We start from the raw sequence: 21,557 nt of genomic DNA on the forward strand, positions 1-21,557 counted from the left end.
GAGGAGAAAATCGGAGGACCCAGATACAAATTCACGCTATCAAGGGGAGACAGAAAGAGAGAATATAAAGCAGCCATAATTCGAGGGAGATAACATCTCCTAGAGACCGTGGCATGCAATCCATTGTTCTGTCGTACCATAGACAGCAAATTGGACGCTAAGCTTTGGAAAGATTACTTTATCTCTCGATACTCATTTCACAAATCAGCCATCGCAACTGAACCTCTACAACTTCTATTAACAACTCATTTCTTTAGTTCCTTTGATACATTTTGTTCATGTAGCGGTGTGTACAGTAGCCCTATTCACCTCGAGGCTGCTGTTTGTGCACCTCGGGGCGCGGGTTCACATTCCATGCAGTCTCGTGATGTCAGTGACGACAATGAAAATATTTTAAGTATTTTACTTCCTTCTTCACCGTCACTATAAGAGAGACGTCCTGGTCCAGTGTCTCTCTGAGCCACACAGCGAGCGATCTCAGCGAAGCCCATGGGTTATGGCGAGCGCGACTCCCAGTGAGAGTGTGGATAGTGAGCTGCGCTGCCCCATCTGCCTGGACACGTTCGTCTGCCCCTGCACGCTGAGCTGCGGACACTCTTTCTGCCTCCGGTGCCTGGAGACCGCCTGGAAGACGGCGAGCAGCTTCAGCTGCCCGCAGTGTCGAGCACTCTTCCCTGTGCGACCCCAGCTGGAAAAGAACGTGGCCCTCGACAACCTTGTGGAGCAGCTCAGAGTTGGAGAAGGGATGGCCTTGGCCATCGTGTGTGACAACTGCAGGGACGGCCACACTCCTGCAGTGAAGACCTGCGTGAGATGCGAGACATCGTACTGTGCGACACATTTGAGGCCTCACTTAGAGAATTCCAAGCTGAGAGAACATCTCCTGGTGGCTCCCATTGCAAACCTGGAGGAGAGAAGGTGTCGGGAGCACAGACAGGAGCTCATTCTTTACTGTGAACAGGACAAGATTCCGGTTTGCCCAGTCTGTCCCGTCGCAGGAGACCACTCCGGGCACAGAGTCATCACAGTGGAAAAAGCACAACAGACAAGACAGGTGAAGTGTCATGTTCCGTTGTTATCTACATTGTTACAGGAGGTTGAGAGATTCACTTCAGTGGGTCGTGACCCCTCACCTCGACCAGGTGAGCCCCTGTTAAGACCAAACGCCCCTTTATAGGGAGACCCAGGGAGAGGTGGCAGGGTGGCTCAGATGTCAGAACGCTGAGTTGGTAACGCTGTAATACTGAGTTGGAATCTAGTCGGCCTCCCATGGTTTAAACTGGATTCCCAAGTTTAGTGAGTTGATGGTCTAAGCCGACTCAACATTTGACATAATATTAAATCATATTTTGCGTGAGATTCAAAATCTTAGTTTGACGAAGTTACTATGTATAGTAGGGCGTGTGATAAGCCACTACATCCATCACTGGAAGATGTTTAAAACATATCTTAGAACTAGTTGTTCGGGGGCGCCTGTGGCACCCCTCACAAAAGCATTTACTGCCTTCGGCCAGGAAAGTCACAAGATTTGTACACGAACGACTTATTCCGGCAAGCATCCGATGCTCCGTTTAGAAATGTTATCTTATGTTATTATATTATTCATCATAGAAAGATAGGTAAAGTTGTGTTTAACAACGCAATGGAACGTCTGTCCCTGCGACTTGTTGATTGTGATAGCGTATGCGGGGAGAATGGGAAATTGTCGTCGTCATTGCAAGACAAATGGCAAAGTCGTGTCAGTGGGGGCCAAGTCGATTCTGGGAATCGATTCTAGGAATCAACACCGAATCGCCTCGTTCTGCAGACCGATTCCAACGTAATCGCGCCTCCGTCGTTCAAACCGACGCGCCCCCTGCATGAAAACGACGGGAAGTGCAGCATTCATCACAGATAAAGTTAGACGTTTATTTACATAGATTGAATAGATAGATGTACGTGACATTTGTCAATGATGTTGTCTAACAGGATATTGCATTGCTCTGCAGTAGTTCCCGTTGGATTCTTTGTCTCAATACATGACATGGACAGTGCAGTCGATAAACAATCGTGGGAAAATTAAAAATAAAATCGAGACGTATCCAGAAATATGACAACAGATGTGTGTGTTTAAGTTTAATTTCTTTCGTAGACAACCGTGTTAATCAGAGATGCAGGATGACGATGATCTATCAGTGATCCACCAATGGCAATGGTGAGCACCGCGTATTTATTTATCTACCAAAACGCAGGAGGAGCTCAGAGTCAAGAAGGAGGGGAGAGAGGAGAAGAGGAACACGGCGGCGTCACGGACACGGACACTCAGGGACGACTACCGGCACGTGGAGGTACAGAAAGAGATGGCAGCCGCACAATTCCCTTTTCTGGTTTGCCTATGAATCGTATTTCATTAAACTTAGCTCTTATCATTGACGAACACTGCCCCATGCATTGGCGCGGGATACAACTTTAGTGAATTGCAATCTACAAAATGTAAATCTACAAAATAAACGCCATACAACTCTAACAAGGCAAAGTGTGAGTTCGCAACCGTGTTTGTCTGTCAGCACTTTTTTTTTAAAGCCCATTATTTGAGCGCAAAATATTTCTGAAACTTTAATCTTCAACTAAATATATTCCTTTTGTGTATCTTTACACTTCAGGAAAAAAAATGTGGGCACCATTACAACCAGTTTAGGACGGCCAGATTTGCAACACACGTTTACTACGTGAATAGAAGGCTTCCACGGTATGACACAGAAAATTCATTTACGACGCCACTTCCAACATGACAGCAGTTTTGGTTTAGGGGGGGTGGAATCGATCCATGCTGGAATATAAATTGGAGACTTGTCCTGTCGATTCCTTCATTGATCACAACCATGATGCTTGCTATGGACGATTGAGATTCCTCCTTTCTGGCTCACCCAAATCTGAATCACATCAACTTAGCCTGAGTGCAAGCGGAAGTGGACGTGAGTTTTACCTTCGAAATCAGCAGTGTTTGTCTATTTCAGCACCTTTTCATTTAAAACAATAGAGCAATGTGTAGTGTATTTGTTCTGTATATTCGCAGAAACTTTGACGCAATTTTCTTGGAATGTCCTCGGCAAGAAAATTGTTTCGGTTTAATGCGCATTTCCCTCCCATGCACTGTTTGGTAGATCCAGAGTGGGACGGACAGACAAGACAGATCAGAATGATACCCTTAGAGATGTATTTCATTTTCCCCAGATAGACACTCGGCAACGTGTAGCTACAGACTTACGTATTTCAAATACTACCCTTGCCTATGATATTAACCCCTTACAGTATATCCCATTCTCATTCTCCCTGTGCTTTATATCTTCATGAGCTCCCGATGCATACGTCACCCACATCCATGTACATAATCGAGGTATGATTACAATCATTACCTGTATGACACCACATTGCGTCATTACCTAATGAGTGACTCAACAACTCGGCACTGTCTGTGTAGGAGTCTCTGCGTGAGATCAAGGCACGGATTAGCCGAGAGTTTGAGTGCCGGAGAGAGCAGCTGAGGGAGGAGGAGAGGGAGGTGCTGGAGCGCGTGGACGAGGAGGGCTACTCCGTGCTGTCCCGCATCCAGGCGGACATCACTCGCTACGAGAGCAGAGCACGCGGCCTGGAGCGGGAGATCAACCAGCTGCTCGCTGCCCTCGCCGTGCAGGACCCGCTCTCATTCCTGCAGGTGGCACCACCTCCATTCACTCGCCGTGGTGGATCTGAGATGTTAACTACCTCGCCTGATATGCAGGAGGTCATGGTATCGATACCAACCCTGACTTCTGCTGTATATTTGGAGTTTGTGCCTCTCTCTCTCCTCGTGGATGTGTTGTCCTCCGGTTTTTCCCTCCACATTTAGAATCACATCACGTGTTTATTGTAATTTGCTATATATTTCCACACGATTATCTAATTCTTTCATTTTAATATCTGGCAAGGTTACTTCTGAAGCAGAGCTATATAGCTCAGTGGGCCTTACCTGGAAAGGTATAAAAAAAGTAGTTCTTAATAGTTTATACTCACAGCCTTGGTTTATCACAGGGTTTATCTCCAACCAGCAGATGCACACCGCCCTGTGAGACGTTGACATTGTTTGCAATCTTTTTTTTTATTGTTTTTCGATCTGGGAGCAAGCAGCAGTGTCCAAAAATAGACGCGCGTTTGCTTCCGTGTGACATTCTGACCTGGACGTGTCCAGTACAACATTGCCATTTACCTGGCCTGGTATGCAGGCGGTCATGGGTTTTACCCCGACTCCGACGATGCCTGCTGTAAATTTGGAGTCTACGTCTCTCTCACTCTGTGCACGCGTAGATTTTTTTCCAGGTCCTCTGGTTTTTCACTCCACATTTCGAATGAACATCACGCATTCAGAATATTTGGCTGCTATTATAAATGTCCACATCAGCCAGTTCGTTGAGCTATCATTGTGATAGGCAGCTCACTACTGAACAAGAGTGACATGGCCAAGTTGCCCTATCCTGGTAAAATACAAAAGATGAGTTTATTCAGAGTTCAAAACACGAGTTGTTGAACGTTACTTAACAATTTGTTTACCTGCTAGACTAGATTTGCAAGGAGTGGTTTTGTCATGTGTTGGGGTACATGTCCAGTTTAACGAATCCTGTTTTGATGAAAAAAAATAAGAATAGGTATTATATATTTCGAATTAAAGCTTTCGTGACTGCAGGAATTCATATTCCATGGTTCTTTCGGTAAAGTCACGTAGATAGAAAAAAAATAAAAAAATAAAAAATATACAATTTAAATAAATAACAAAAAACTCACGACGTTTCGATCTCAGCACATTCATATGCATTCCTGCAGCCACAAAATATTTAAGTCAAAATTTAATAATGAAAGGCTTAACAGTAAAAGCACACAGATTACTCTATTTTTCATCATTCTCTGTTTGCTGGTATTTATTATTTCCTTGATGTTGCGCTCCACCATACGCAGCAGGTGACTGTGTGGAGGTGTGGCATCTGTTTAAGATGTCAATGTTAATGTGAAATGCGGGTTTATGTTTTTCAGGATCCCCTGCATGAGAGTCTCAGGTCAGTACTAACCCATACTCAAACTCTAGCTTTGTCTTCCACCTGGTGGACAAATCAGTGAACGGTCGTGATGTGGGCAGTGCCGTGGGGGGAGGGCCAATTCCGGTTGGCCTTTCCCTTCATGGCATTTGTAACCAAGACAGTGGCTAAATGTGGCCTCTGGATGGATGCGAGGGGCTGGTAACCCCTCCGCCTTTAATGAATTACCACTAAACCACAACCACAAAATTTAATAAACGAGATTGTGCCGTAGGCCCTGGGGGAACAGGTGTCTATGACGTCTCCTGGCTAAACTCCATTTGGCGGAGCCTGGAGACTGAATCTTTATCCTCGGGGCTCCTCCAGTAACAATAAAAAACCACTACGTGTGGCCACGTGTAATATCCTAACGCTCACTGTGGAGGAGAGGCTGCCACTCCTCTGTCGGAAGCTGGACCGGTAACGCCTGGATCTCTGTCATATTCAGGAGGTCTGGTGGACCGGCTCTGGCTCCTGCTACCATGAGGGGTGGACAGTTCTCTACTCGGGGCAGGAGACAGCCAAACAACAGGGTGTGGCTCTTCTGAATAAAAGAATGAAGGGAGCGTGGGAGCATGGCGGTGAGGTGTGGGAAGCTGTAAGCCCTAGGCTACTTTGGGCTCGCCTTCTCATCAACCAGAGGCGAGGAGTGGTGGTCATGGTTACTTATGCCCCCACTGAAGACGAACATCTGTGGAGGGATGCAGGCAAGGCCGATGAGTCAGATGCATTCTATGACCTCCTGTAGCAGGTGCTAGCTGAAGTTGCGCCTCCAGTTAGAGTAATCTTGTTCGGTGACTTCAATGCCCGAGTTGGTCATGATGCTGGCACCTGGTCTGGAGTAATTGGAAGGCATGGGCCAGATCAGCTCAATAACAACAACAGGAGGCTGCTAGATTTTTGTGCAGCCCATGGACTTGTATTTACCATCACGCTGTTCCGGCATTGGCGCATCCACACCACATCATGGATAAATTCCGTATCCAAGCAAGAACATCTGCTGGACTACATAGTGATGGAACAGGCAATGCGGGCCAATATCTTTGACATCAGGACCTACTGTGGAGCTGATCTGCCCACCGAACATCGACTTGGCATCTGTAAGATGCACCTGCAATTATTCCACTCCGGTGGTGGGTGTACACCCAGGAAGCCAACAAAAACCCTTAGTCGCATGGTCTCAGCTAGCTGATGAAAGTTGCAAGCGAGAATTTAATCATCATTGCAGCTGGGGTTGGCATTGTCCCCCAATCCTCCTGATGTCGAGGGGAAATGGGCGAGGTTAAGGACTGTGGATCATGCAGCTGCAATGGCTGCTTTGGGTACACGATCCAGACCTCCCAAGATACCCTGGTTGACAGAGGAGGTGTTCAAGCTGGCTGAGAAAAAGCGACAGGCCCACTCTCATCGGCTACAGCATCCCACTACGGAGAATGAGGAGGCTTAACACAGCCTTCGCTCGGAGGTTCGGAGAGCCGTGAGGTGCTGCAAGGATGGGTGGTGGTCGCGGGTTGCTGAGGATATGAAGTCTGCCTCAGTGGCCCTCGATCACAAATCGCTCTTTAATTTTATCAAAAAAGTAACCTGCAGAGCCACACCTATTACCATCATTAGGCGAAAAAATGGTGATCCAATCTCCGACCCCCAGGAACAGGTTTGCAGATTTGCTGAGCATTTCTGTGAGGTCCTGGGGGAGGGGAAATCCCTCAGCCAGAAAAGCAACGTGAGACGAAATGGGGATGACCCTGCTGAGTCTGCGGTGCCTCAAAAATTGGAGGAGGAAGTCACCCCCTGTGAGTGGCTGGCTGAGGTGCCATCTGTTGAACAACTACTGAAGGCGATCCAGAGTCTGAGACCAGGAAAGGCACCGGGCAGGGATGACCTCTCATGCGAAATGCTCAGGGCAGGTATCGTTTGTGCACAGACTGCCCAACATGACATCATAACAAAAGTCTGGACCATTGTACGGGTTTCACAGGATTGGAAGAATGCCCTGGTGGCCCCCCTCTTTAAAAAGGGGGACCGCACAGACTGGAACAACTACCGGGGGGCATCTCACTCCCTCACTCCTCAGTGTGTTGGGAAAGGTCCTGGCAAGGATTATTCAACATCGCCTTGCCCGGCACGCTGAGGAGAGGCTTGCATGGCCACAGTGCGGTTTCAGGAAAGGGCGGTCCTGCACAGATGCCATATTTTATGTCCGTCTGCTAGAGCAGAGGTGTAGGGAATTCCTACAAGACCTACATCTCTGCTTTATTGACCTCATCAAGGCCTATGATACCATCTGTAGGCCTGGGCTCTGGGTTGTTCTTCGTGCTTTTGGAGACCCTGACCCTCTGCTCACGATCATTAAGGACCTTCATGATGGTGAGCGGGCCCAGGTAAAACTACATGGCTGGGAGTCGGAGCCATTCCCTGTCTGTACACCGTGGGGTGCGATAGGGATGTCCTCTGGCTCCCACATTATGTAACATCTATTTTGACCACATAGTTTGTGAAGTGTTCACTAGCTATACCGGAGGAATTTTCATTTGGTACAGATACAATGAGAGGCCGATCGATGCCCGGGTGTGGTCAAGGGATGGCTCCCTATTGCTCAACCATGTTATGTATGCCGATGATCTGGTAATTGCTGCTCACTCAGAGAAGGAGTTGGAGGCGCTGCTGCTGAACCTGGAGCTTGCCACCAAGAGGGGGTCCTTACCATCAGCCCCACCAAAACCAAGCACCTGCCTGGCTATTTTGTACTGTCGGGCACTCCACCCCCACAACTCCCAATCGGTGATTGGGCAGTTGTGGAGAGAGTGGAGAGTTTCCCATACATGGGCAGTGTGCTCATGACCGGCTCCGATTTAACAGCAGAGGTCTCACTCCGAATCAGTCGAGCAGCATTCATTCATCGGTTATGTAACGCTGTGTGGAAACTTGCTGGTCTATCACTCAACACAAAGCTTCAGGTCTTCTCGGCCACGGTCATTCCCTCCCATCTCTATGCTTGCGAAATGTGGACTCCCCTAATGGAACATCTTCGCTGGTTAGACACGTTTAGGCTTGCCAGGCAGTGATCAATCCTGGGTTTAACCAGGCTGGATTGTGTGAGGAGCTCACAAATCCTTGAAAGATGTGGACAAAGTCCCATCGGTGAGCTCCTCCAGCAGGCAAGGCTGTGTTGGCTGGGTCATGTAGCCCGCATGCCCAGCCACTGCATGCCTAAACAGCTTTTGTTTGGCCGGATCGAGGGGGCTAAATGGACGCAGCGCGGGCTAGAGCAGAGATGGAGTGATCTGGTACAGGAGGATGTGGAGCTGAGTGGAATTGCCGATGACTGGTACCAGCGGTGTCAAGATCGGCCTCTGTGGAGGAGGCTCGTGAAGGATGCTACTGGTCAGTTGGAGGCAGTGGCCCTCCAACAACAACGGTGGGCAGAGGAGTGATGCTCACAACCACTAGCAGAGCGCCGGGTGGCTAATGCACAGCAAGTTGGCACAGTAGGGGGCACAGGTGGTGCATCAGCCAGCAGTCTCAATCAGTCGACCTGTACCATCTGGGTCTGCCCCGTGACCTCCTGCCAGCGGGCGTTCGACACTTCACGTGACCCCAAGGTGCACATAGCCTGGCACAAAGCGTCATGGTGACGTCACCGCCACTTAGTGTTGTTTAGTGGAGGGACTGCACCCTCCATAGAATCTGTGTGTCCCGTGCTGTGTGAGTGGAGGAACTGCACCCTCCATAGACTCTGCGTGTCCCGTGCTGAGTGCAGGAGCTCGGACTTGCAGGGGATCCAGGATGCGCCTCCTGCCACATTCAGTCACCAAGAGCTCACAGAGGTCATCTCGCTAGGAGGAGTGAATAGGAAGCGCATGGCTCTCGTGTGTGAGTCTCTCTCTGCACTCTGCACTTATCTCTGTCAACATCGTCCATGACAAACGCAGCGATGCAGACGGGCACCACTCGGTAGGCTGCTGCACTTTGTTTAAGTCAGGTGGCGTATCATTGGGGTGTGCATATTAAAAATATATATTTTATTTTACCAGGTAAGGTCTACTGAGCTATGTGGCTCTTTTTCACAAGGGAACTGGCCGCAAATGACAACTCAACTAAGTGGATTATTACGTGGAAATATATAGTTACAGCCAAATGATCTTAACTCATGACGTTGAGTCTAAAGGTGAAGTAAAAAAATGGAGGACGCGGAGAAAAATCTGCGCGACCACCACGGGGAGATAGACACAAACACTCCAAATATACAGCAGCAGCAGGCATCAAGATCGGGGTCGAACCCACGACCTCCTGCATACCAGGTGAGTGAGATGACATCAGGCAGATCGAGAGTCAGCCCAGTGAGAAATACAGGCACAGCGACACAGTGAAACACTGCACATACAGTCCTGTTGGCGAGTAGCCATGACGGCCGGCACGGCACACGAGGGGTGGGTGGCTAACACCACACCCGGCAGTCTTTGTCTTGCTCGTGCCAAATGTTTACACATCACACCAACGGAGGGCAATGCAGCGTGAACCATTGTTGTACTGCACCTCTACGCTTCCAGGTTCACAATCCCCACCATCGCCAACGCGCACCGACGAGAGCGGTTAAGTATGGTCAAATAACCCCCCCCCCCCCCCAGGGCACGGGGAGGCGCTCATCCAGCAGCGGAGCGACACACAATGTCTGTGTGTGGGTGTGAGAGTGTGCGAGGCTGTGCCACACAATGTCTGTGCGTGGATGTGAGAGTGTGCGAGGCTGTGACACACAATGTCGTGGTGCTGGCATCATCACCACTGGTCACTACCACTGCACACACACCCATGGCCATGTTAGTTTAGTACTATTGTTATTATAAATTATTACTCACTAATTATTATTATTCACTTATTATTAATCACGAGTGATTAGCAGTATGTGTACATGTATACTAACAAATATTAGTATTTTATAAACTAAAACTAACAAATATTAGTATATGTACACAAATACTAACGAATATTAGTATGTGTATACTAATAGTAACGAATATTAGTATGTGTACACTATTATGAACGAATATTAGTATGTGTATACTAACACTAACGAATATTAGTATGTGTACACTAATACTAACGAATATTAGTATGTGTACAGAAATACTAACGAATACTAGTATGTGTACACTAAGACTAAGTAATATGAGTGTGTGTACATTAATACTAACGAAAATTAGAATGTGTACACTAATACTAACTAATATTAATGTGTTTCCACTAATATTAACGAATAATAGTATATATATACTAATACTAACGAAAATTAGTATGTGTACAGTAATACTAACGAATTTTAGTATGTGTACACTAATACTAACGAAAATTAGTATGTGTACACTAATACTAATGATTATTAGTATGTGTACACTAAGACTAAGTAATATTAGTGTGTGTACATTAATACTAACGAAAATAAGAATGTGTACACTAATACTAACTAATATTAGTGTGTGTACACTAATACTAACTAATATTAATGTGTTTCCACTAATATTAACGAATAATAGTATATATATATACTAATACTAACGAAAATTAGTATGTGTACACTAATACTAACGAATTTTAGTATGTGTACACTAATTCTAACGAATTTTAGTATGTGTACACTAATACTAACGAAAATTAGTATGTGTACACTAATACTAATGATTATTAGTATGTGTACACTAATACTAACTAATATTAGTGTGTGTACACTAATACTAACTAATATTAGTATGTGTACAATAATACTAACAAATATTAGTATGTGTACACTAATACTAACGAAAATTAGTATGTGTACACTAATACTAATGATTATTAGTATGTGTACACTAATACTAACTAATATTAGTGTGTGTACACTAATACTAACTAATATTAGTATGTGTACACTAAGACTAAGTAATATTAGTGTGTGTACACTAATACTAACGAAAATTAGAATGTGTACACTAATACTAACTAATATTAGTGTGTGTACACTAATACTAACTAATATTAATGTGTTTACACTAATATTAATAAATAATAGTATATATATACACACTAATAATAACGAAAATTAGTATGTGTACTCTAATACTAACGAAAATTAGTATGTGTACACTAATACTAATGATTATTAGTATGTGTACACTAATACTAACTAATATTAGTACGTGTACAATAATACTAGCGAATATTAGTATGTGTACACTAATACTAACTAATATTAGTATGTGTACACTAATACTAACTAATATTAGTTTGTGTACACTAATACTAACGAATGTTAGTGTGTGTACACAAATACTGACGCATATTAGTATATACACACTAATATTAATGAATATTAGTATGTGTACACGAATACTAACGAATATTAGTATGTGACACGAATTCTTAAGAATATTAGAATGTGTACACTAATACTAATGAATATTAGTATGTGTACACGAATACTAACGAATATTAGTATGTGTACACTAATACTAACTAATATTAGTATGTGTATACTAATACTAACAAATTTTTGTATGTGTACACTAATACTAACGAAAATTAGTATGTGTACACAAATACTAACGAAAATTAGTATGTGTACACTAATACTAACGAATATTAGTACGTGTCCACTAATTCTAATGATTATTAGTATGTGTACACTAATACTAACTAATATTAGTGTGTGTACACTAATAATAACTAATATTAGTATACGTACACTAATACTAACGAATGTTAGTGTGTGGACACTGATACTACCGAATATTAGCATGTGTACACAAATACAAACGAATACTAGTATATATACCCTAATACTAACGAATATTAGCATGTGTACACTAATACTAACGAATATTAGTATATGTACACTAGTACTAATGAATATTGGTATGTGTACACTAATACTAATGAATATTAGTATGTGTACACTAATACTAACGAATATTAGTATGTGTATACTAATGCTAATGAATATTAGTATGTGTACACTAATACTAACTAATATTAGTATGTGTACACTAATACTAACTAATAATAGTATGTTAACACTATTACTCACTACAGATGGACGCTCGCCGACTCTGGATACAAACTCAGCCCACGACGACCTCCAGATTTCCTCGGATCTCAGGACCGTGACGCGAAGCGATGTCCCCCAGCGTCGCCCCCATCACCCACACCGATTTGAGTGCTGTTACCAAGCCCTGTGCTCTGAGAGCTTCTCGTCGGGTCAGCACTACTGGGAGGTGGACGTGGGGAGCGCGAGGTGGTGTCGGGTTGGAGTGGCGTATGGGACGATCCCACGGAGAGGGAGTGGTTCTGAGTGCCGCCTGGGAGGGAGTGACGTCTCCTGGTGTCTACAGAAACGTGGCGACAGCGTCTCAGTGCTGCATGGCGGAGTAGAGACCTCCCTGTCGGTGCCGAAGCCTCCGGGGAGAGTCGGGGTCCATCTGGACTGGGACGCGGGGCTACTGTCGTTTTACAGTGCCGACTCCATGGCGCTGTTGCACTCGTTTCACCAAACATTCACTCAGCCTCTACACCCTGGGGTGCTGATGGGGAGGTGGTGGTTGGGGGGGTTGTTGTACGGTAAAGTTGTTGCCTCAGTGAGGATTGTGGATCTGAGTGGTGCGTCTTGAGAGAGGTGAACGTGAACAGCGCAGAGGGCAGACGCCACCGACGCACGGCGCTCTCCACCCTCGTTAGTGGCGAGGGGCTGCGTTGCTCTCCATCACAACGGGGGGCCTGAGCATAAACAATCCTCACAACCTTCACGGGTGTTGTCATGAGTTGTGGGAGAGATACAACAACAAAAATAATATTATATTCTTTACGTCCTTTCGGTAAAGTCACGTAGATAAAAAAAAAAGATAAAAAAAAAACATTAAATAAAATTTTAAGATGAAAATCCAAAAACGCATGACGTTTTGATCGCAGCAAAGAAAATTTTAAGTCAAAACCATAAAATTATTGATTTTAAAAAGTATAAATGTACGCTTACAACAGAGGCATTGTAACACTTGTATCGTCGATTCTACAATAAAAATACAGAACACAAACAACAACAACAATGTAGTTGTGTACAGCGTCATTCGTGCGCGCTGCATCCTGCAACGCTGTTCATTAATTAAACACGAGGAGAAAATGCTCTACACATTCACTGCCAAGCAAATTCAATCTACAAATTAATAAACAAATAAAGAGATGGCGATAAACACAAAAGGCGCAAACAATGTCCGAGCTGTTCAAGTCGTCTGCTGCTGCGTCACCACCCACGCTCCCCGAACGCGGTGACGTCACTACGCCACCTCTCCCCCTCTCCCCCCACGCCCGCCCCGGCATGTGGGGGGGGGGGGGGATCACCACTGACGCTGCTGGGAACTCCCAGCGAGGGCGCCACGTGGCTCTGGTGCTCGCCAGGAGAAGGCGGTAGAGCAGCAACAACAACAACCATTACCACAGCCACCACCACCACAACAACCACCGCAACAAGCACAACAACAAGTACCACCACCTACAATAACCATCACCACAACAACCATCACCACAAGAACCATCACCACAACTAACCACCACACGTGAACTTCACCCAGTGACAGGGACTGGGAACTAAAAATAAAAATCGTCCCCGGTATTTAGTAAACACGCCGCACACAAATTCGAGTCACGGGCAGCAATAATTTATATATTTAGTTACATGTAAATATCTATTCATATATTTATATATATTTATTTGCCACAACAATGCTGTAGGAGGAATCCGATGAGCTATGAAGCTCTTTTGTCACAGATAGTCCAGTAGTGGCACGGGGGTCAGAACGTTACACAACAAACACAAAACACAAACACGACAGGAGTGTAATGCGGGCGTAAATGGGCGGGGCGGATATGACGATCCGAGAGGGAGGAGTCAGGGTGACGTGGGGGAGAAGTTATAGCGGGGAGACAGGAAGCTATCTGGGTCAGTCGGGGGAGTGAAGGGTGGTGAACACGTTGGGTGGTCGCCGTGCCTCAGCCTGGTGGCTGAGGGGCTCATGACGGCGCCAGCCAGCGGGGTGGAAGAGAGAGTGGAGGATTGAGGTAGGAAATGGCGAGATAGCCATAGAGGCCACGAAGGGCTGACATTGGGAGGTGGCGAGATCGCCACGCACGGAGGAACAGGGAGCAGAGATGGAGCTGCTGGGGGAGCAGCCAGAGGGCTGTACCAAGAGCCTGCAGCGGAGCTGCAGGAGCGTGGAAGGCTACGGGAGCGAAGGCAGATGTGGGGCTGCCAGGGAGAGAGTCTCAGGAGGAGTGCCATGTGGGAAGGAGAACGCGAACCCCAAATAAAGGACACGGAGTCAGCAAGAAGTGTCTGAGTCCTTTTATTACACTGGAGTCAGAAGTGAAACGGTATCTCAAAACAACTGAGAGAAAGAAGAAAAAAAAAGAATATTCCTGCTACATCATCCGACGACGACGACCTTCCTCAGACGGTGGACCTGCCTGCGATGGAAGAGGAGATCCGTTCTGGAACGAGTACGGGTCCGGGTGAGCAAGGTGTCGCCGCCTCGGTGGACCTGTCTGTGCCGGAGGACGCCAACTTACGATGGAGACAGATGGCGGCGCAGATGGGGACCTTGAAAATCGTGCTGGCGCAACTGTGTGAGTTCACCACGCCGAGGACGACGTCGGGGAGGCCCGGTGGTGATCCGCAGGCCTCTGCCTTTCCTGCGCTGCCAGCGCCATTGCCACGTGGCACGAAGACGCCATCTTGTCTTCACCGCGGCGGGAGGACGTCGCCATCTTCAACATCGCGGCGGAGAGGCAGCCTTGCGCTGCCATCTGGAGGTGCCGCGGGGTGAGCAGCCTGCTGTGAGCTGCTGTTTTTCGAGGGGGTGCTGCGAGGAGAAGACGCCGATGCTGCAGCTGCTGGGGCGGGAGCTTCCCGTCCTGGCTCGGGTGCGTGACAACGGAGCCGTCAAGTCGCCGAACGAGTTCTGCGAGGCGTCTCAAGTTGCCACCCTGCCGTCCTCTTCTTGCTGCAGCCCCGGGCGAGTCATAACGATACGCACCCGGCCTTAACACACACCTCACTCATCTTTCGAGGGCCGGGGGGCTATTTTGGTTTTCTCTTATGACTCGATTGTGCGGAGCGCGGTTCGGACTGTGTGTATATGTGTGTAATAACGATGAACGCGCTATCTGCTTGTTGCTTGGTGTCAATATAAGTGTGTGTTGAGAATGGACGGAGAGTCTGCTGTATTTGCTGAGTGTCAAATTGTGTGTGTGCGCTGCTGCGTGGAGTTGTTATCTTGATGGTGAAGTTAATTATTAACTTGGGAGCGTCGGGTATCTTGCGCTGTATTATTTGTGGGTTACCTTGTGTGATGGGCTTAATTGAAAAAAAATATATATTTTTTTTTTGGTGTATTGTGCTGCGAGGTGCTGTGTGCGATGCGATTGTTGCAAGAGAGAGAATAATTGTGTTGTTGCTGCAAAGTTACGACAGGATTAATGGTGTGTTGGTTGCCTGCAGATCTGCTTGCTATTGTGCTTAAATGTACGCGTGTGATCGCGATATGCTGATTGCATGTGCTGTTATACCGTTCTGTATGGTTATGGGGTGCGATGCAGTGGTTGACTATTGGAATTGAGATTGTTATTATATTGTGCGTACTTGTTGGAAATTGGTAACAAATTGGAGGGGGACCCAAAAATTTGGTTGTATGGGTGTTGTGCACACGAGATTGCGTGTATATTATAGGGGTAATTGAGCTTTTTGAAAATGAGAGTGCGCGATGACGCCGTTGTGGGTGGCTTAGATGTTAATGCTAATGGGATCGTAAATGGGCGCCAAGTGGCGTCGTGTATTGGTTGATTGCATGCAGCCACGAGTTGCTTTGCGAGTTGGGTTGTGTAACTAATGTGGTTGGTAAAATATTGGTTAAAAATTCCCCGATATGACTGCTGCGCGCTGCAAGCTGGGGCTGTGCGTCTATCGTTGTTGGGGTTGTTACAATAAGACGGGGGATGCATTTTGTGACCCCCAGCATAGGGAAGCTGGGGTGCACGAATGGAGAAAACTGGCCACGTGTTCGCACGTTGGGCCGCCATTTTCTGGCCACGTGTTCGCACGTTGGGCCGCCATTTTGCGCGCACGCGGGGTATGGCGACGATGCGCTTTGCGGAAAGGGCCGCCATTTTGAGTGCGCGCGAGAGATTGCGCGAACGCGCTGGGCGAAGGGGGACGCCATTTTGAGCGCGCGGGAAAAACCGGGGTGGGGCAAATATTCCATCTGTTATGCCTGCCATTGTTGATTGGGTGATGCACGAGTTGTGGTCACATCGGCCTATGGCTGATGGCTGACCTGACAGCCCGGAGGCGAAACCTCCGTGGTATGTCTTAAACTAATGGGCCATGTGCTCATATGGCTCGGAGTCATGGTTCAGTTGTGCGGTGGCAGACTGAACCTGGTGTGCCGGGGGCTCACGGGATCTGGGTTAGGGTGTTATTGTCTCTATAAGAGAACATTGCCCCGTGGGGGGAGTACAGGGGGTCTGGCATTGCTGGGGGATGAACCTTCCCTGGGCTATAAAGCATCGGACTATACGAGGCTGGTGTGTGTCCATCTCTGATGGGATAGTAAGGGAGGAGCATGGCCGAGTTGCTGCTCATCCCCGAAATTGCACTAGCTGAGAGTATGGTCAGTGGATGTTGCTGTGGGTTGACGACCACGGTGGGGGTTAGGGCGAGTTAAACGTTACCGCTGGGGAGCGTGGCTTTCTCCACGCGAGGGTGTGTGATTAGGTGTTTTGTTGGGTTGCTGAGAGTGACCGTGGGTACATGCTGTGTACGTGCGATGTCTGTGCTGGTCCTCAAGGGAGGACTGCTGGTGGGTAAGAGCAGGAAATTTTGTTGTTGTTGTTGTCACGTGTAAATAATATTGTTGTTAAAATGTAAATACTGGGGCATTCATTGCGTTATTTTGGGTATTTATGGGGAGTTTTTTTTTAAGCGGGCCGGATTTACATCATCTCCACTACCCTGGGGCCGGGTGGCTGTCGTGTACGACATGCGGATGTGCGTTGTTGTGCTGTGCCTCAGGGGATTGGATTCTCCTTCTCGTCACAGATTCTTCAGCTCCCGTCGCACTGGGTGTTACCTGGTGTGCTAGCTGGATGAGGACTTGAAGGAGCAATTGAGCACCGTTCGTCGTTCTGCTCTACCACTTGCTCTTTGACGTTGGACTTGAGCCGAGCGGATGGAACTGCAACATGGACACGCACTAAAACATCACATTTCTGGGTTGTGCGCGTTGGCCGTTCTTGCATGTCAGTTGCCGTTTTTGTTCATTGTGCCATTCTTATTCTTGTTGTTGTTGTGCGGAGGACAGGCCGGTGTTCTGTTCCAGTTCCTGATACCTCCCCTTTCGTTGCTTGTGTTGTTGTTGTTATAATCTCCGTTGTGTCTGGGGGACTCCTGATTGTGATGCCTTCGCCCGCATTATTTTGTTCTGTTTCAGCCGAGGACGGCTGGGATTTTCTCTACGGGGGAGGGTAGTGTAATGCGGGCGTAAATGGGCGGGGCGGATATGACGATCCGAGAGGGAGGAGTCAGGGTGACGTGGGGGAGAAGTTATAGCGGGGAGACAGGAAGCTATCTGGGTCAGTCGGGGGAGTGAAGGGTGGTGAACACGTTGGGTGGTCGCCGTGCCTCAGCCTGGTGGCTGAGGGGCTCATGACGGCGCCAGCCAGCGGGGTGGAAGAGAGAGTGGAGGATTGAGGTAGGAAATGGCGAGATAGCCATAGAGGCCACGAAGGGCTGACATTGGGAGGTGGCGAGATCGCCACGCACGGAGGAACAGGGAGCAGAGATGGAGCTGCTGGGGGAGCAGCCAGAGGGCTGTACCAAGAGCCTGCAGCGGAGCTGCAGGAGCGTGGAAGGCTACGGGAGCGAAGGCAGATGTGGGGCTGCCAGGGAGAGAGTCTCAGGAGGAGTGCCGTGTGGGAAGGAGAACGCGAACCCCAAATAAAGGACACGGAGTCAGCAAGAAGTGTCTGAGTCCTTTTATTACAGGAGTACAAAACCCACTGAGCTATTAGCGTATTGTTTATAAGTGACCAGGCTATCACGACAAAGTGGCTTACCACGTGGAAATGCATAGCAGCCAAATACTCTAAACGCGTGATGTTGATTCTAAATGTGGTGGAAGGAGGATCCGGAGAAAAATCCACGCGACCACGGCAAAGCAACAGACTCCACATACAGTGAGGGAACAAGTATAACCCGTAAAAACAAAGTTTTTCACTATAAATCCTTTATATGCGTGGCGGCTCGAGTCCTCTCGTCCTCTGGCTTGAGATGGCTGCCACCTATGGGTCAGATGATTGCATTGCACCATTAAGCAATTGGTATTTAAATATAATATTTTTGTCCTAAAAAGTGTAAAATTTAGGAAAAAATTTTTCACGAACATTAATTGCCACGCACAACGAGTCTGTGTGGAAAATGTCAGCTCGATTGGATCACGGGAAGTGGGTTAAAAAATGACCAAAAGATTTGCAAGGTCAAAAGCAAGCAAGCGAACTTAATATAAAGGATTTAAAAAGTATTTTATCCCCTGCTGATTTTGTACGTTTGCCCACTGACAAAGAAATGATCAGTCTATAATTTTAATGGTAGGTTTATTTGAACAGTGAGAGACAGAATAACAACAACAAAATCCAGAAAAACGCATGTTAAAAATGTTATAATTTCATTTGAATTTTAAAGAGGGAAATAAGTATTTGACCCCTCTGCAAAACATGACTTAGTACTTGGTGGCAAAACCATTGTTAGCAATCACAGAGGTCAGACGTTTCTTGTAGTTGTCCACCAGGTTTGCACACATCTCAGGAGGGATTTTGTCCCACTCCTCTTTGCAGATCTTCTCCAAGTCATTAAGGTTTCGAGGCTGATGTTTGGCAACTCGAAACTTCAGCTCCCTCCACAGATTTTCTATGGTATTAAGGTCTGGAGACTGGCTAGGCCACTCCAGGACCTTAATTTGCTTCTTCTTGAGCCACTCCTTTGTTGCCTTGGTCGTGTGTTTTGGGTCATTGTCATGCTGCAATACCCATCCATGACCCATTTTCAATGCCCTGGCTGAGGGAAGGAGGATCTCACCCAAGATTTGACGGTACATGGCCCCGTCCATCGTCCCTTTGATGCGGTGAAGTTGTCCGGTCCCCTTAGCAGAAAAACACCCCCAAAGCATAATGTTTCCACCTCCATGTTTGACGGTGGGGATGGTGTTCTTGGGGTCATAGGCAGCATTCCTCCTCCTCCAAACACGGCAAGTTGAGTTGATTCCAAAGAGCTCCATTTTGGCCTCATTTGACCACAACACTTTCACCCAGTTGTCCTCTGAATCATTCAGATGTTCATTGGCAAACTTCAGACGGGCATGTATATGTGCTTTCTTGAGCAGGGGGACCTTGCGGGCGCTGCAGGATTTCAGTCCTTCACGGCGTAGTGTGTTACCAACTGTTTTCTTGGTGACTATGGTCCCAGTTGCCTTGAAATCATTGACAAGATCCTCCCGTGTAGTTCTGGGCTGATTCCTCACCGTTCTCATGACCATTGCAACTCCACGAGGTGAGATCTTGCATGGAGCCCCAGGCCGAGGGAGATTGACAGTTCTTTTTTTGTTTCTTCCATTTGCGAATAATCGCACCAACTGTTGTCACCTTCTCACCAAGCTGCTATTCCAGCCTTGTGTAGGTCTACAATCTTGTCCCTGACATCCTTGGAGAGCTCTTTGGTCTTGGCCATGGTGGAGAGTTTGGAATTTGATTGATTGTTTCTGTGAAGAGGTGTCTTTTATACAGGTAATAAGCTGAGATTAGGAGCACTCCCTTTAAGAGTCTGCTCCTAATCTCAGCTCGTTACCTGTATAAAAGACACCTGGGAGCCAGAAATATTCCTGATTGAGAGGGGGTCAAATACTTATTTCCCTCATTAAAATGCAAATCAATTTATAACATTTTTGACATGCGTTTTTTCTGGATTTTGTTGTTGTTATTCTGTCTCTCACTCTTCAAATAAACCTACCATTAAAATTATAGACTGATCATTTCTTTGTCAGTGGGCAAACGTACAAAATCAGCAGGGGATCAAATATTTTTTCCCTCACTGTATATAGCTCTAAGAGTCTATATGTATCTGTATAAGTCTCTATGCTTCTCTCGCTATGTACCTCTATGTATCTCGATGAGTCTCTATGTTAACTTTTTTAGCTTGTTGAGCCAGCTGGCCAGGATTGGGCAATACCGAGCCCACTATTCACCCAGGCAACTGGAGATCAGCAAATACTAAATGTTTCTCACTGAACATTAAATCTAACAATACAATATTGAAGTATCAGAGTTAAGAGACTAACAGCATTACATATACACTATGAAAAATTTGACTTAAAACAACATTATTGGTTAAGACTTTCGTAACCTCATTGGCCACGTGTCAATAACATATTTGCAAACGTGGCAATCTTGCCGGATATTAGAGATGTTGGATGAGGCATGGGCGTTATAAAATCATTTTGGCTCACATTGGTGAACTCTTTGAAGAAGTTTTTATTTCAATTTCACGCACCGTGGCTACATTTATGCCAGTTAATAAGCCGATCAACTACATCCAGGCCACGTGTTTAGTGCAGGTCAGGTTTAGAGTCCAACTCAGGTGTAAAGTCCACGGCATCATTTATCTACCGTTAACAACTTGCAGGGGTACAAACTTCTAGAACAACTGACCTATACGTATTAATAGTACACCTACGAATATTAAATTGAAGGCTGATTTCAAAACGTTGTTTTCAGATTGCGTATGAATAACTTAAATGATGTGGCCAAAAAAAACAGTCGCCTCAAATAGTTGTTGTTTGTTTATTTACTTCGTTGCACACTTTATACACGATTGTGTTGAACATCGTACACCTTAGCTCATCACTTCCTTACTCGGCAAACATCTCAACTACCTGTTCTGCTACCTCGAGATGTATTTCATGGGAGGCACAGTATTAGAGACATAGAGAAGCATGCAAAGTACTACAGACAGAGACACAGCCTAGAGAGTGTTGTATTTATGCCCCTTTTTCCAAATTCATATTAAGAATAATTCGGCCAATAATTTTTTATAATAATACAATATTTATACATATATAAAACAGATATCCCCAAAACTCTCAACTCTACCCCTCACAAGCCACACCAAGCATCTGGAGGTCGTAAAATGCCATTGAACAACAAGCTTGGGGCAAAGAGAGGTTACAGACTATCTAGAAATCTCCAGATTGGCGAGGGGTCTATGGCCTAACATTCCAAGGGCGTCTGGAGGTGCACGGATAATGTGCAGAGCAAAAAAACGACGTTACAACTCGCGTTTTCTTTAACGGTTTTCCTTAACGGTAAAAGCTGAAACTCAGCAAATAGAACAAACCAACGTGATAAGACTGC

The 21,557-nt window shown here is 46.4% G+C and overlaps 1 protein-coding gene across 1 annotated transcript; it reads left to right on the forward strand.

The window, feature by feature from the left end:
* The first annotated feature begins 471 nt into the window (after positions 1-471).
* LOC133359733 (E3 ubiquitin/ISG15 ligase TRIM25-like) lies at positions 472-13,135 on the forward strand. The gene is made up of 6 exons (XM_061578258.1): positions 472-1,054; positions 2,232-2,327; positions 3,461-3,694; positions 5,044-5,066; positions 8,845-8,957; positions 12,147-13,135. The coding sequence occupies exons 1-6, from the start codon at positions 497-499 to the stop codon at positions 12,719-12,721; spliced, it is 1,599 nt and encodes a 532-aa protein (XP_061434242.1). The 5' UTR covers positions 472-496; the 3' UTR covers positions 12,722-13,135.
* Positions 13,136-21,557: the final 8,422 nt, after the last annotated feature.

The sequence above is a fragment of the Lethenteron reissneri genome, chromosome 65 (assembly GCF_015708825.2).
Source record: "Lethenteron reissneri isolate LAM-NWPU_2019-01 chromosome 65, ASM1570882v1, whole genome shotgun sequence".
In the NCBI taxonomy this organism is placed as follows: domain Eukaryota; kingdom Metazoa; phylum Chordata; class Hyperoartia; order Petromyzontiformes; family Petromyzontidae; genus Lethenteron; species Lethenteron reissneri.